At 46.9% G+C, this 16,616-nt stretch overlaps 2 protein-coding genes across 2 annotated transcripts; one reads left to right on the top strand and one right to left on the bottom strand.

Annotated features, from left to right (window-relative positions):
* Nucleotides 1-1,483: 1,483 nt before the first annotated feature.
* LOC149274829 (class I histocompatibility antigen, F10 alpha chain-like) lies at nt 1,484-12,524 on the bottom strand. Its single transcript, XM_089505215.1, has 7 exons — nt 12,335-12,524; nt 6,428-6,685; nt 5,262-5,540; nt 3,869-4,138; nt 3,203-3,310; nt 2,876-2,905; nt 1,484-1,584 (listed from the first exon to the last, which is right to left on the bottom strand). Exons 1-7 carry the CDS (start codon nt 12,522-12,524, stop codon nt 1,484-1,486), a joined length of 1,236 nt encoding a protein of 411 aa, XP_089361341.1.
* A 14-nt stretch (nt 12,525-12,538) lies between these two features.
* Nucleotides 12,539-15,566, top strand: LOC149274828 (class I histocompatibility antigen, F10 alpha chain-like). The gene is made up of 6 exons (XM_089505214.1): nt 12,539-12,584; nt 12,680-12,937; nt 13,952-14,230; nt 14,827-15,096; nt 15,190-15,294; nt 15,529-15,566. The coding sequence occupies exons 1-6, from the start codon at nt 12,539-12,541 to the stop codon at nt 15,564-15,566; spliced, it is 996 nt and encodes a 331-aa protein (XP_089361340.1).
* Nucleotides 15,567-16,616: the final 1,050 nt, after the last annotated feature.

Raw genomic sequence — 16,616 nt, 5'->3', positions numbered from 1 at the left:
CGTAAGCATCCTTAAAGAAGTGGGTCTTGAGGGATTTTTTGAAGGAATAAAGGCAGGGGGAGAGACGGATAGACCGGAGGAGGGCATTCCAGAGGATAGGGGCAGCCCTTGAGAAATCTTGTAAGCGGGCATGAGAGCTAGAAATCAGAGGAGAGGATAGACCGGTTAGGAGATGAGATGTAGGGAGGGGAACCGCTGTGAAGGGCTTTGAAAGTAAGAGTGACCAGCACAGGGAGAGCGTGTCCGGCGGGGTGGGTGGTCTTTAGGGTTAATTTCAGGTGCCGTTATGGTTAATGGGGTTTTTAGGGTTAATTTAGGGGCAGTTATGGTTGATGGGGTGCTAAGGGTTAATTTAATAAAGTTAACTGAAGGTGCAGTTAGAGGTAAAGGGGGGCAAACTAAGGGGAAATCTAAATCCTGGGGGCAGTGAAGATTATTAATGCATTTATTTATAAAAGTATGGTGTCGGTGATATTCTCTGAATGATTCGAATCTCTGTAAGATCCGGATCCCTGTAAGATTTGAATCTTCGGATCATTCCAATCTTTGAACGACTCTCTGACTCTATGAGTCATCGTTCCTCTGTGAATGAATGAGCTGTAATCTGACCCCAGAGTCTGTGTCTGAGTGCTCTGCAGATGACTCACAGCTCTAGGCTCAGGTTACAACTGCATGATTCACAGACTGAACCGCTACAAATGAATCGTTCCAGATGAATCGGTTCAGTATACTGAGGTTCTGGTCATGTTTTTTAGGGTGGATTTATTCACGATAGGTGGGTGAACTCGTCGCTGTTTCTCATCCGAGGTATGAAAACCGTGGTTATTGTGTACTTTGAAGGGCCTTTTCCCATGGGCAGGGTCTCAAGGGAACGAGGGGGCCGTTGTGATTACACCACGTGCTACTGCGATTTCCGGCACGTGGTTTGGTGTACGCGGTAACATGGTCATGTGAGTTCCCGGCGTGACGTGGACCAGTTTTAAGTCATACGGTTGTTGCGTGGGGTTGTGGTTGTAACCTCCGTGGTGTGAAATGGTAGGTGGGCGTTTGGGACGCTAAGTTTTGAGGTTACTAAAATTACGTATTAGGTTAATAAAGTTTTCTTGTCACAGTGTTTGATTCTAAATAAAGCTGTGGCCATTAAAAACCATTCAGTTGTCTGTCTTTATTTGATTTATTATTTAAGAAATTAGCAGACCAACAGAGGCATCCGGTGCCGTGATCACGAACAGATCACACACGAGGCATCATCAGTGTATTATTTTTATTTAATTGTTTACGTCGAACCTGTAACCAGCATACCCCGCGCCGTCCAACCAATGACGAATATTTAATGCACTTTACGTTAAGCTGAACTATAAATACGAAAAAAGACGCAGCTCTACGGCTTAAGGTCCCAAAGGGTTGCCCTGTGTAGACTATGTTAATAGAAGTCAAAACTGGACAAGGAATAATCAAAGGCAATAAGATCGCCGAGAAGGCTTCACTGCACGGGCACAGAGATGAAGACGGTGTGTGGTGTGGGCACTGTGACGGGAACGACCCGCACCCCCACTGGGTTCACCCGCCAGACGTTGCTTCCTTCTGCCCATAGCCACCAGGAATACAGAACTCCGATCGTCAGGTTAAAACAGCTTAGAAGCCTGCGGGAAACACCTGCTGGATATCAGATCCAGGTGCAAATAATGGCCATGGAGGTCTCTGTCCTGGAAGTCTTAAACCAACGGAGAGTAAAAGACCACACAAACCCCCACCCAAAATGCAGGAGCCCCAAATCTGTGTCCGAGCTCTGCCGTCTTTAGAGGCTCTGGTAATTGGGGACACATGGCACTCCGCACCAGGGGGAAGAAGTAGTCCCAAGGGATCCCCTGTCCCCACCTTCCCAAAAACAGAACCCCTTCCAAGGCCAGGGTCTGTAGGAAGGAGGCTGGCCCCCCAGGAGCCCAGGGCATGGAGGCGTCCGTGACGGTGAGCTTAGAAGTACTGAGACCACCAATACTCTACTGCTACTCAAGATTCAGCAGTTTCATTCAACGCAAACAAAATCTAAAGGAAAGATCTAATACAGAGTCAGAGAACAGGCCAAAAGCTTGGGGCAGGCAGAGAACTCACACGGTTGACAGGTTGACCTCCCTCTTTTGGGAAGCCCCCCACCCCGAATGTCATTCCAAATCAAAAAAAGACCTCAGAATTTAATCCAAAACATTTTCCCGATAATCCTCTTCCAGAAACAAAACCAAAGGAGTGTGAACAAGAACTCAATGTGTATACACGTACTGCAACATTTATACACGTATGTTACAGGAGGGGGGGGGGGACATGACACAGGGAACAGGACTAACGTACAAAGGTATAGAAGCGAACGCATTTCAGTTAAAGTACATAAAGAAAACTGAGTAAGTTTTAGCTCCAGAGAAGATGGAGTCTTCAGTCAATGGTTTGAGACCTTTTTATTAAAAAAAATATTGAGTCACGTGACCTTTCGGCGCCCCAGAGATCTCTTCTTCTGGAATGAGACGTCTAAGGTAGACACAAAGGAGTCAGAAAAGTGATAAAGAATTACATTTTAATTTCCGTAAACTGCTTGTTGTAGCCCTGAAGTAAAATATAAAATTTAATCCTTAGATGCCAGCGCCCGGCTTCCATTAACATTTCAGTTTATCTTTTTCTTTCCCTATAGAACCGGGTCGAACGTCCATCACAAGCCTGGCTGGCTTCTGCACCTCTCTTCTGGAGTTGTAATGACCAAAATTTTAAAGTATTGTTTGGTTTTGGAGAGAAGAATGTATTTTTATTTATAATACAGAGGGTGATTCTATACGTGCAAAGAAAATATATCAGCACAGCGGGGGAGGGGGGCAAGCAGATTACTTACTGCTAACAGAGTCGTAATCAGGTTTCTTGCCTGAAAATAAGAAAAACAAAAGTATAAAGTATCGTGCAAACAACGCAGGTAATGGATATTGGCACAATGTATATGCGATTCCGGAGCAAGGTTTGAAAAGTGGCGTTAACCAGTTGAATAGCCAATCAGCAGGGACATCTCATTGAATAATGTAGAAGGGTTAAGGATGGGCATTTACAGTACCTGCATGCGAGGAGGTGAAAGTGACAGTGAAAGCGAACATATTCCTAAAACCTCGACTGTTTGACCTGTCAGGGATGGGTTTGGGGAATCCAGATCTGACAGAACGTCTCTTACCTGAATACCTTTTCCATATTATAAATCCAACAACCGCAGCCGCGCCAATCAGTGCGATCGCCCCAACGGCGATGGACACGGCGGAGCCGCTCCTGCCCGTCCTCGGATCTGAGTGACATGGAGAAGGAAGAACCTCAGCGGGTCACTGATCTGATCTAAGCGATCGATTCATTTCTACCGTGAACGCGAAAAGCCTGGAGAAAATCCCAAGCTTCAGGGGGCTTCTCTCCCTTCCTCCTACTAAACTCCTTGGTTTATCGATGGTGGAGAAAGCTCTTCTCCTCCCGCAGCCCAGATCGGCTCGGTCTAAGTGAGAAGATTCCTGGTGAATCCTCACAAAACGGAGAGTTAAATAGTAAAAAGTATATTAAAAAAAAAGCAAAATCGATGAACATCGCAGCCACAGCGGAAGTCTAAATATTACATTTGTAAAGCACGGTAATTGTGTGAAGATCGGGACCATCGGAAAGCATTTCAGTTTAAAGAGCTAAACATTCCCGTCCGGTTTCATCTGTAATCTACGGGGAAAATTCCATTTCGGTCAATGTTTTTTATTTTATTTTGCCAAATGTTATGAATTATGCTAGGAAGGGGTGGTTAATGACACCGGATTAAGGAATTTTAACTCCTTTTCTGTAATCACCTCTCTTTTTTTGTGACACTCACCCCACATCACAATTAGTGGCTCTGCCAGGCTGCCGTGGGCCACGTGGCAGGAATAGACGTCACCCTCCTCGGGTGTCACTTCCACGGTGACCCTGATCTGGTAAGTGCCGTCGGTATTGGGGAGAACCTGTTTGGCCTCACGAGAGGGAACATCTGACCCATTTTTCTTCCAATTCACGCCAAGGTCTCGGGGGTAAAAGCCGTACACCTGGCACTGAAGCTTTGTGGTCCCATTTGAAGTTTGGTCTAAAATCTTCATCTGTGGGGGAACTGAGATCGCAGAAAAAAATAGACAACCATGATCAGCTGGGTGAGGTTTGTACCCGCGGGCGCTACTAGATCGGTCTAGCAGAGAGGTTGAAAATTAGACTGCAATAATCCTGGTGGGAAATCACAAGGAAAGAACGAGTACTTTTGTAGTGCGAGGAAATTAATAATTAGAGATATGGCAAGATTTGGTGAGTAAGAGGGTGTGAGATGTGAAAGAGAGAGGGAAACGTAACAACGAGGCATGGAATTTGGGCTGTTGGGGAGATTGAGGGATTTTCCAGAGCGGCTGAAATATCAGGAACAGGGAAAACAAAAAAAATTTGGGAAGGGAGGAAGCTCCGTCTCTTGGCACAATGAGCTTTAGTGAGTGGAGGCCACCAACCGTTCGTGGGGTTAGGGTTAAAGGAGTCATCGGCACATAAGTGATACTGGAAACAAAAATAAGGGAAACTGAGGCCAAAAACCGATTCCTGGAGATACCCCAGTCAGTGTTATATTTAGGCTGGCCGGTCCACCAAGCTTTCCGCTATCGTATCTTGGTGAGAGCGGACGCAATACAATGTCGGGGACAGAAACCGGTTTGGAAAGAGTCCATTAGAAAGCGGGTGGAAGGAAAGTAGAGGACAGATGGGAAGGGAGGCAGGATGGTGGTGAGGAGGGGATGTAGGGAAGTGATGAGGGTGTATCTGAGGAATACACCAGTGGTACGGGAGCACTAAAAAAGGTGAGTAAGAGTAGATGTGAGGACACAAGAAATAGAAGGCAGGAGACGCAAGAGAAAAGGGGGTAAACAGGTGAGGCAGGAGGACAAGACGAAATCAGAACCCTTGTTGGGTGCAAAGGTTGTGAAGGACTGCATAGTCCAAGATACATTTTGTTGGTTGCTATGGTGATACGACCATTTTGAACCAGGATGCCCTTTTATATGTTAACCTGACACTTTTACATTTTGCTGACCCACAGATATAAAATGATCCGACAGGAATGAATGAAGAATCAGGAGGGGGTATTAAACCGGCCCAGCAGGACTAAGCAAATTCAACATGAAGAGTTAGTACCACGGTGTGAATTAATATGCAGTAATTTTTCCCCACTTTGCGGAGCTGTTGTCACCCGCTCTGACCTCTCCGCTCCAGCTCCTCTCGCCCGTTCTTGATGTGTTTCTTCAGCATTTCAATACACGTCACACTCAGGTAATACTTTACTCCTTTACCCGCTTGCACCTCGGGGCTGTTCAGTCTCTGTGCAGCGGTCTGAGCCTCGGCTATGATCGGTATATAAACCCCTTGGCTGGTGTTCAAGACAACGAAATCTCTCCCATCGTAACCGTGCTGGTCATATCCCGTGGTGCTGCCATCATCGCTGAGCTCACAGCCATACCTCACCTGGAAAAAATGGACACCTGCAGGGGCATATAGGCCGAGTGTGAGTAACATGGTGAGCGTGAGTTACAGTCAAAGCACCCAGTGTATACGTATTCATTGTACTGGGAATAATGGGAAGCAGAGCTCATTTTTCCACAACCTGTCCACCTTAGCCATAAACTCACTAGAAAAGAGGCATAATGGGGCATGTGGAAACTGGGATAAAGCACACAAATCAGGATTGCTGGGAGGTATGTACTACATCTTGGTATTTCAACACTAAATCGCAATACAGAGTTCCGGCACGCAACAACAACAAAAAATAGTGGCACCACTATTGTATATGTGAGGGTCCCAGCGGAGTATCTGAAGCAGGTTCAGTGTGTGTGATTGAGCCGCTTTTGGTACGGCCCCCTGTAAAGAGATTGAAAAGGGGTCCCCCCCCCCAAATTGGTACCTTGCCTAGGGCTTCGAGGTGACTAATCTTGGTCTGTAGTTACACATCCTTTATGAAGACGAACACCTGTGTGTAGAAACACAACTTCCCAACTATATTCACAGATACACAGAGACGCATGCACACAAAGAGCACACCACCCTCATTACACACACAAAAATAGCAGTCAATGCATATAATATCAGTGCTGCCTGTTGTGTATCTACAGAGCAGTGTGTCGTTTGTGTCTAAGTGTATATATAGCATATTACGTAGTGTATAGCCTATGAGTAACTACTGAGCTAAATACCAAGCTTTTTATGCGAGTATATTATGTAGCATTCTAATGGATTGTTCGTTTGTAAGTAATTTGGGTGAATGACTGATTTTTATGATTCGGGAAATAAAATAATCTGAGTTTCATACATTATACCAACATGTAGAACACATTCTTTGGATGTATTGTATATACACAGTGCGGGGTCTCACCTTCGGTTTGGTTGAAGCGGCTCATTAATGTCCTTGCGCTGTATTTGAAATCAGCCTCCAGGCGTTTGCCGATCTGTGTCTGTCCCTCCCAGTATTCCGGTCCCGCTTTCTCCATCCACCGAGCGACAGGGACAGTACGGCCGCGGTCGCTGTTATAATTCTCTATCTGGATCCCGTCCACATACCCGACTATAGAGAACTCCGGCAGCCCGTGTCCCGGAGCCGAGACGGCAGTGAGATAATACTGGAGAGAGTGACCTGAGACACAAAGACATATTAGGGACAGACTCCCCTAGGACAGACTCTGACTTTCAGAGCTTACACTCCATGCACATTCTATATGCCAGCAACCTTCTGCATCCCAAAATACTCACCAGAATAAACCCCAGACACCCAAACAATTAAGAACATGAGGGGCCACATCTTAAGCCCCGTGTATGGGGACATATTGGCAACACGGAGCAGGACTAACACAGACTGGCTGCAGACTCACAGACTGACTCACCTGGGTACATCCTGTAAGTCAGGAGCTCTGCCCTGAGTGCAGGTGAAACCTCGGACCAATAAGAAAACTTATTAACATGGAGCATCAGCAGTTACCAGGCGGAGGGAGGAGCAGAGGCTCCCTTGATATGTTGTTTGTGAAGTTTGGTGCCCGTGCAACAACGGCTACTTTCACATTTGCTTGAAACTTAGGCAAACATCAGGGCCCTATGAATAATCATCTACTTTAATGTGTGTCATGGAGTCTGTCAGGGTATAAGGCCCCCTGTGTGTCATGGAGTCTGTCAGGGTATAGGGCCCCCTGTGTGTCATGGAGTCTGTCAGGGTATAGGGCCCCCTGTGTGTCATGGAGTCTGTCAGGGTATAAGCTCCCTGTGTGTCATGGAGTCTGTCAGGGTATAAGGCTCCCTGTGTGTCATGGAGTCTGACAGGGTATAAGCCCCCTGTGTGTCATGGAGTCTGTCATGGTATAAGGCCCCCTGTGTGTCATGGAGTCTGTCAGGGTATAAGGCACCCTGTGTGTCATGGAGTCTGTCAGGGTATAAGGCACCCCGTGTGTCATGGAGTCTGTCAGGGTATAGGGCCCCCTGTGTGTCATGGAGTCTGTCAGGGTATAAGGCCCCCTGTGTGTCATGGAGTCTGTCAGGGTATAGGGCCCCCTGTGTGTCATGGAGTCTGTCAGGGTATAAGGCCCCCTGTGTGTCATGGAGTCTGTCAGGGTATAAGCCCCCTGTGTGTCATGGAGTCTGTCAGGGTATAAGGCCCCTGTGTGTCATGGAGTCTGTCAGGGTATAGGGCCCCCTGTGTGTCATGGAGTCTGTCAGGGTATAAGGCTCCCTGTGTGTCATGGAGTCTGTCAGGGTATAAGGCCCCCCGTGTGTCATGGAGTCTGTCAGGGTATAAGGCCCCCTGTGTGTCATGGAGTCTGTCAGGGTATAAGGCCCCCTGTGTGTCATGGAGTCTGTCAGGGTATAAGCCCCCTGTGTGTCATGGAGTCTGTCAGGGTATAAGGCCCCTGTGTGTCATGGAGTCTGTCAGGGTATAAGGCCCCCCGTGTGTCATGGAGTCTGTCAGGGTATAAGGCACCCCTGTGTGTCATGGAGTCTGTCAGGGTATAAGCCCCCTGTGTGTCATGGAGTCTGTCAGGGTATAAGGCACCCCTGTGTGTCATGGAGTCTGTCAGGGTATAAGGCCCTCTGTGTGTCATGGAGTCTGTCAGGGTATAAGGCCCCCCGTGTGTCATGGAGTCTGTCAGGGTATAAGGCACCCCTGTGTGTCATGGAGTCTGTCAGGGTATAAGCCCCCTGTGTGTCATGGAGTCTGTCAGGGTATAAGGCCCTCTGTGTGTCATGGAGTCTGTCAGGGTATAAGGCCCCCTGTGTGTCATGGAGTCTGTCAGGGTATAAGGCACCCCTGTGTGTCATGGAGTCTGTCAGGGTATAAGGCCCTCTGTGTGTCATGGAGTCTGTCAGGGTATAAGGCCCCCCGTGTGTCATGGAGTCTGTCACGGTACGAGGGGTTAGGTTTAGGAGTTTTTCTCTCTGCCCACTGGTGCCTGAGATATAAATCAGACTCTGATCCTCACAACTCATGTTTTAGAAAAAATGTTCCTAAAAACATAAGGATTTATTTACTAAAAAGTGACTTTTTTTGAAAAGGAAATAAAATCTACATCAAATAGAAACATTTCTGTAATGTAGTTTTTTTCTTATACACAGTGCCTCCCGCTTTACCTCATCAACAAGAACCAAAATGACTTGTAATGGCAGCGGCTGCACGTGGCGACGAATGGGTTAATCATGACGAATTTTTGGCACTTTTGCAGTTCGTTTTCTTCAGTATTTTCGGAGATAAAAAGCTAAAAAGCAACAGTTCCTTTCCAGGTTTAACCTCTTAAGGACCAGAGCGCTTTGCATCTTTTTACTTGCCTCATACTCGTTCTGCAATCCCACACAAATTATATATATACTTGGCTTTTATTTTTAAACCATATATTCATAAATATCAGACATAGAATCACTCCATATTGTAAGATATTATAGAGGGGGTTGTATGTGAGATATATGCGGGGTAAATATATTGGTCCAATGGGGGAATTCTTTTTAACCCCATATAGAATGTTGAAAAATGCCAGTTGGTAACTACTGGGCTGATATTTGGGGCGCTATATCTTTACATTTCCACAGTAAAATCCTGACTGCCGAGACATGATCTCTACACCAAAACGGCCTCGTTAAGTTAAAGTTGTTTTGGTGCTTAGAGTTCCCTTTTAAGTAAACATGGCTTAGTTTCTAAGTTTGTTTTTTTTTTTTTACAAAGTTTCTACCTCTTTCTAATTACCAACTAAATGGTCAAAGATTAGTTACTGTTTTGAATCTTTCATTAAAGATATAGCGCTTTATAAATTGCATGACGTTATGATTCATTTATTATATATTTATGGAATGCTAATTGATTACAGTGACAAAAGCATGCGGAAAAATAATTAATAGACAACAAGAAATGGTATATTACATTTGTCAGAATTTGGTTTAACAAAACCACAAAAAGGGCTGCTGAGTCTTAAATGCCCGGCCTATTTTTTGTCCCGGTCCGGGCCTGCTCTGGGGTGGTGCAAACTTTGCCCCGACACTCTGTCCTCAATTTATTTCTTGCCACTTTGGACAAAGGGCACCTGGCCTTGTTTTGAAGATATTGCGCTCTATGATCATACGGGGTGCGCTCTGCTGACCTAAGATGATGGAAATCATTGGGTTCAAAGAGAGGATCACCTAATGGATCCAGTATAGACTCAGATCGGGTAGACAAACCAGCCGTGCCATGCGGCGCCCGTGGGGGAGTTTGAGAACGGTGAGACTTCTCGCCAGTCCGAGAACCTGTCTCTGATTCTTCCCTCGACTCAACCGACGAGTCAGAATCCCGTTAGTGCTCCGGCGCGCTTCCACTTCCTCACTTTTTCTGCCTGCCGAGTACGGGGTCTTTTGCGCTCTCAGGGATGGGGAAAATCATCATTATTCAGCAAGGTTCTGGAGGTACCTGCCCTACAGGACGAAGAGCCTTTCTGCCTCTACCGCTGGCTGGACGCTTTAAATAAGCAGTGGAGATCTCCGAGGGGACCGTGCTTTCTGCCCATGGAAGGAGCAGCTCCCTTCGCTAGATCACAAAATATATATAAAAGTTCTACCTTCTTTTTTCAGTAGATGAATTGGTTAGAATCGGCAACTCACGTGAACTTGGCTTTGTTTCGTTGCGATTAAAGTTGACTTGTCTGCCGCTTCGCACATCATTGCTGAGGAAGCCTAGCGACCTCGAAAGTCCTGGAGACCCCATCCCCAGAACGTTATTGACATTCTGGAGAGTTCAGAGGAGGGCGACTAAAATAGGATATTTTTCCTCCTCAAAGCAAAAAACATGATATGAAATAAAGCAAAAAGCAGGTTATTGCAGAATTCCATACATTCCCGTCAGGGCGCCACGTCACTCCCTGCTCATATTAAGCTTTGGCACCGCGTTACTTCCCACCGAGGCCTGGTCGCTGCAGGCAATGAAGACCGTTCTGTTGCCATCGGACAGGACTGTTGGCATAAGTCAGGACTGTCCCATTTATATCAGGGCAACTGGCAAAAAAAATAATATCCAGAACACAACATAATATTACATGCACCGCTCAACACAGAGGTAGAAAAAATAGGCAGCGTACAGGTGTCTGTATAGGCGCAGCCTGTGACTGGGTACACAAGCCCAGGAGAAATGGTGGGAAGTGAAACAAGGGAGGGAGAAGGGGACTGAACAACCAATCAGAGCGCACTCTGTGACCTAAGACCCTCCCACTGGAAACTTTTGCTTCTTGGGGCTTTTAGCTCCTATACACGGCCCCTCCGACTTTACCGTATCAAAGAGCGCCAAACCGGCTTGTAATGGCGCCGGCTACACAGCAGATAAAAATAAAAGGGAGAAGAATTAATAGAAATCCTACTTACAGAAATACTCGATTCTATTCCCGATTTATTGCAAAATTAGATCTTGGCCCCCAAAATAAGCACACCTTAATTCCCAAGTACAGGATAATTTATACATGTTGCCCGCTGGTCAGATTTCAGGTCGGCCTCTGGGATGAACGGGGCGGAAGAATTGGAGCAGCTATAGGGATAGGGCCACCTTTTTGACACCTAACAAAGGGGGGTTTGAGTAAACCTCGTGTGCTGTTTATTGGGTTCACGACTCATATAATTTAAACTCAGTTAACTCTCGCCACTTCACCCTCGTACCATTTCTGCCTGAACGGGTAACCGGTCCACGTATCTACTACACACATATTGGCTAAACACTAGATTCACAATAAACCAAGTCTACTGGGCCTCCCCGAGAGTAATAGGAGTAGGAGCTGGAGAGGGGAATCTCGTTCTGCATGCGTCGTATCGTAACAATGTAACGGTACTTTGTACTGATGGGAAATATAATCGTATGAATCGTAGAAATGTATTATATTTATTCATATAGCGCCAGCAGATTCCGTAGCGCCGTTACAACAGAGGCACTAAAATAAATTAAAATCGCAAACAATAATAAACTGGTACAGAAGGAGAAGAGGGTCCTGTTCTTGTGAGCTTACAATCTAGTCGGTGGTTGAGGGGGAAGTGAGATAATAGGAGAGGATAATATGACACCCACCACAAACAAAAAATGCGTTCCCGCGTATCACTGAGCCAATCAGCACGAGGATCAGCCTGACGCTAAAAAGCAAAAGTTTGCTTCCAGGTTTAACCTCTTAAGGACCAGAGCGGTTTTCATCTGTTTACTTGCCTCTTACTCATTCAGTGATCCCGCAAAAATCATATACACATTTATATATAGATTAAAAAAACATTTATAAATATCAGACATAATATTTTAGGAATAATTAAAGAAATCACATATATCGCCAGTTTTACGGGTATATAAATTCTCCGCAGCTTGTATAAAAGGGGAAAATACCACAACATATTTTTTTAACCTGCCCTGATTTGGAAAAAACCCAATATTTCTATATCATTTTCATTTATTTGAAATTTTTATATAATTTTAATTTGTTTTAACCCTTACCTAATGCCAAACCTATCCTTAACCCTATTTAATTCCCCACTAACTACACAGTATTAATTAAAAAGGTTAGCCTCTTAGGGTCAGATAAAATTAATAAAATATAAAAATGTGGTGTTCACAGGCATCATTTAAGTCACGCGGACCCAGTGGTTACCATGATTACAGCAACTTTGGCCACTAAGGGGTTAAGAGAAATCCCATGTCACATTTTTTTTTCTTTTTCATTGAATTTATCAGTTTATTCCTCCCCAGTAGCGGCACTCAGCAGAGCCGCATGGCTTTCTATTTCAGGAACACCAGTTTCACTTTCTCAGCTCTCACAACCTTCAGCGCTTCCCTCTGCCCGGTAACTGCTGATGCGCAGATTATTTATTTTCCTATTGGCCGGAGGCTCCTGCTGCATCCAATCAGCGCAGAGCTCCTGACTCACAGGGGGTTTCCGGTTGACTCGGGCTGTTAGTTCGGGATCAGTCTGTGTTATTCTCGTTCCGGGGCCCCGATATGTCCGCATACAGGGGGGTAAAGATGTGGCCCCTGCTGCTCATTGTGGGGGTGTCCGGGGTGTATTGTGGTGAGTATAATGGGGAGGGGTCCCCGGCATACAGAATGTGTATAGAGTGTGAGCTCTGCGGGTCAGTCTGTCTCTGACGTGTCTGTCTGTCTCAGGTCACTCTCTCCAGTATTATTACACCGGGGTCTCGGCTCCGGGACACGGACTGCCGGAGTTCTCTATGGTCGGGTATGTGGACGGGATCCAGATAGATAATTATAACAGTGACCGCGGCCGGGCTGTCCCTGTCGCTCGGTGGATGGAGAAAGCGGGACCGGAATACTGGGAGGAAGGGACACAGATCGGCAAAGGAAGCGAGGCTGTATTTAAACACGGTGTGAGGACATTAATGAGCCGCTTCAACCACACCGGAGGTGAGACCCAGCACTGTATCAACTACCACAAAGGCAGCTCCCCGCACTGTATCCACTACCACAGTAACAACTCCCTGCACTGTATCCGCTACCACAGCAGCAACTCCCCGCACTGTATCCACTACAACAATAGCTCCCCGCACTGTATCCACTACCACAGCGGTAACACCCCACACTGTATCCCCTACCACAGCGGTAACGCCCCGCACTGTATCCACTACCCCAGCGGTAACGCCCCGCACTGTATCCACTACCCCAGCGGTAATGCCCCGCACTATATCCACTACCACAGTGGTAATGCCCCGCACTGTATCCACTACCACAGCGGTAACGCCCCCACGCACTGTATCCACTACCACAACGGTAACGCCCCGCACTGTATCCACTACGACAGTAACTCCCCAAACTGTATCCGCTACCACAACAGTAACTCCCCAAACTGTATCCGCTACCACAACAGTAACTCCCCGCACTGTATCCACTACCACAACAGCAGTAACTCCCCGCACTGTATCCACTACCACAACAGCAGTAACTCCCTGCACTGTATTCACTACCACAACAGCAGTAACTCCCCGCCACTGTATCCACTGCCACAACAGTAACTCCCCGCGCTGTATCCACTACCACAACAGTAACTCCCTGCACTGTATCCACTACAACTCCCAGCATTCCCATTTTAGGGGTTTGTAAACCGGAGGGGAGAGAATGAACTTTAACCCTTTATTGTCCGCAGCGTTCGATGCTCTGATTGGCTGCTGTATGAAGGGCTGATAGAGATGGAGCCCAATACAGTATAATGAATAATAGCCCCGAGAAACCATCTTTATGACATCATACAGATGACATCACTAATTACCGGAAACGATATAATAACCGGGAAAACAGGCTCCCCAGTCCCCCCAGTAACCGGCTCTGCTCCCAGTACAGCGAGGGTCCGTATACCGGGGTCCCGGGGTGTGACCCCCACGTCACTCACACTCAGCCGGGTGTAACGAGTGCCGCTCTCTGCAGGTGTCCATTCTGTGCAGTGGATGTACGGCTGTGAGCTGAGGGATGACGGCAGCACCGGGGGGTACGAGCAGCACGGATATGACGGGGGGGATTTCGTCGTCCTGGACACCGAGCGCGGGGTTTATGTTCCGGTCGTTGCCGAGGCGCAGATCACCGCACAGAGATGGAACGATCCGGAGGTGCGAGAGGGAGAGAGAAATAAGAATTACCTGGAGATCGAGTGTATAGAATGGCTGAAGAAATACATCGAGTACGGACGGGAGGAGCTGGAGCGGAGAGGTGAGAGCGGGGGGAGGAGCTGGAGCGGAGAGGTGAGAGCGGGGGGGAGGAGCTGGAGTGCAGATGGGGAGGGAGAGGGGTGGGTGGTGGTAACGGCTCCTGGGGGCCTCATCTGGTTTATAAGCAAACTTTTTATGATGTACCTGTTATGTCATTGGTTGCAGGGGGTTTAACCTCTACCTCTTCTGCCGGGAGGCTGTTCCCCTCTCTCTCTCCGGCAGATTGTACGCATTCAGATCTTTCAGTCATTTTGAGAATTTATATCCTGCAGATCTTTCCCCGTTGTAGTTGCCTTTTTTGACCTCTCTCCAGAATGTTCCGGATCCTTCCAGAACTTTACATAAAACTCTACAGGATCGGCTCACACGCGGGAATCAAAGTGATCTTATTACCATAGCAACCAATGAAATGCTTCCTCTGATTGGACCATTAATGACTCTGCCCCAGAATCATTTATAACCCCTGTATGTTCTAGTAGAGGAACCGAAGTGGCAGCACTGACAGCGCATGGGGTGATGCAGGGGCCACACATCCGGATGGGGCAAATCTTCTAAACTGCCCCATTAACCATTATTTTACCCTTTCTGTGATCTCAGTTGCCCCGGAGGTGAAGGTTTCAGCCCAGACTTCAGAGGGGGCCACAAAGCTTCACTGCCAGGTGTACGGGTTTTACCCCCGCGATGTGGACGTGAATTGGAAGAGGAACGAGATCGATATTCCCTCGGATGAGGCCAAACAGGTTCTCCCCAATACCGACGGCACTTACCAGATCAGGGTCACCGTGGAAGTGACCCCAAAAGAGGGGGACAGTTACTCCTGCCACGTGGACCACGGGAGCCTGGCAGAGCCACTCATTGTGATGTGGGGTGAGTGTCGCAAGGAGAGGGGTAATTACCCCAACACTTACATCACATTCTCAGATTGCCCCCGACTGATATCTGCTGTTTTGTGTCACTCAGATCCGAGGAAGGGCGGAAGCAGCAGCGCCGGGTACATCGTCATTGGAGTCGTTGCAGGGATCGCTGTCGCTGCTGCTGTTGGGTTTATATTATGGAAGAGGAGAGGTTCGCGAATTACTGCTTCTGAATACTCTATAGAGGCTTCTTCACATCACTGATAATTCTGATTGTATATGACGGGGAATGTTATGTCACCTTATCACCATAGCAACCAATAACACTTCTGGTTGCTATGTAGTTACACCAATTTTCATACTTTGCACCAGAATCCCTTCCACGTAACCCCAGTATTAATTATTTTTAAATCTCTTTATTATATTCTTTTCTCCTTTATTTCAGGCAAACGTCCCGTTTACACCCCGACTGGCAGTAAGTAATCCGTTCGCCTCCCGCTATGTTGGCGTTTCTGTGCGCGGGTATAATGGCTGGCAGCGGAGGTTGGCGGGTGATATTATAATATACAGAGTACTGGTGGTGGGGGGCAGCATCACTCGGGGGTCACATGGCTGAGCGCATGCGCCGTGTCTTCAGATAACTCTGGTGGGTTATGGGCTGTGGGGGCAGGAAGGGGGGGTGCCTTGTGTCTAAAAGCCCCGTTGGAGGGAGATGGGCAGTGCCACGCGCCACATACCTGTGCTGGGTATCTAATTAGTGATGGGGAGATTGGCGTCACCTTTATAACAAATATTTTTTTTCTTTTAAGCATCAGATGGGTCTCCAGCCGCATCCACGACGTAAATGTAAGTCCGTGATGATAACGGGAAGATGTTTTTTGTCTTCATATGAGGAGAGCCTGATACGTGTTCAATAATTCAGTGATTCTGGGAAAATCAGAGCAGAAAGAGACCTCCGAGCCCAAATATTTATAGTATAAACCGTGTAACTATATCGACATCCAGAACACGAGCCGGGCAGAGCGGCTCCATTATTACTCCTATTAGTTACGCGTCATCCTGCTGGCGCAGAACCTGCTTTCCAGAGAACTTTCTACAGATCTACATAAATACGCAATAAAATGATTACAGTAAAATATATATAAAAGTTCTACCTTCTTTTTTTTTAGTAAGTGATTTGGCAACTCGTGTGTGAACTTGACTTTGTTTCATTGCAATTAAACTTGACTTTTCTGCCGCTTCCCACAAGATTGCTGAGGAAGCCCAGCGACCCATCTGTTTATCGAAAGCCCCTCCGTGGCCGCCATCTTGATTACTGAGATATGATGTCGCCCCGGAACATTCCCAAGTAAACGAGTCAGCCTCGGCCAGAATAAGTCGCAGTGTCAGCATCATAGCTTGCGTCGTCTCACAACAAAAGAAATAATAACTAAAATAATAATTTTAATAGCAGAGGATAAAGCAAATGAATAGGTAAATAAAGCGAACATATATCTTCGGGTAACGAGGCCCTTAACATCTGTTGTTAATCTT

Source organism: Sceloporus occidentalis, unplaced genomic scaffold (assembly GCF_023333645.1).
Source record: "Sceloporus occidentalis isolate IW3139 unplaced genomic scaffold, rSceOcc1.0.p SCAF_318, whole genome shotgun sequence".
NCBI classification, from domain to species: domain Eukaryota; kingdom Metazoa; phylum Chordata; class Lepidosauria; order Squamata; family Phrynosomatidae; genus Sceloporus; species Sceloporus occidentalis.
Note: the sequence above shows the minus strand (reverse complement) of the source record. Positions and strands in the feature narration are given on the sequence as shown.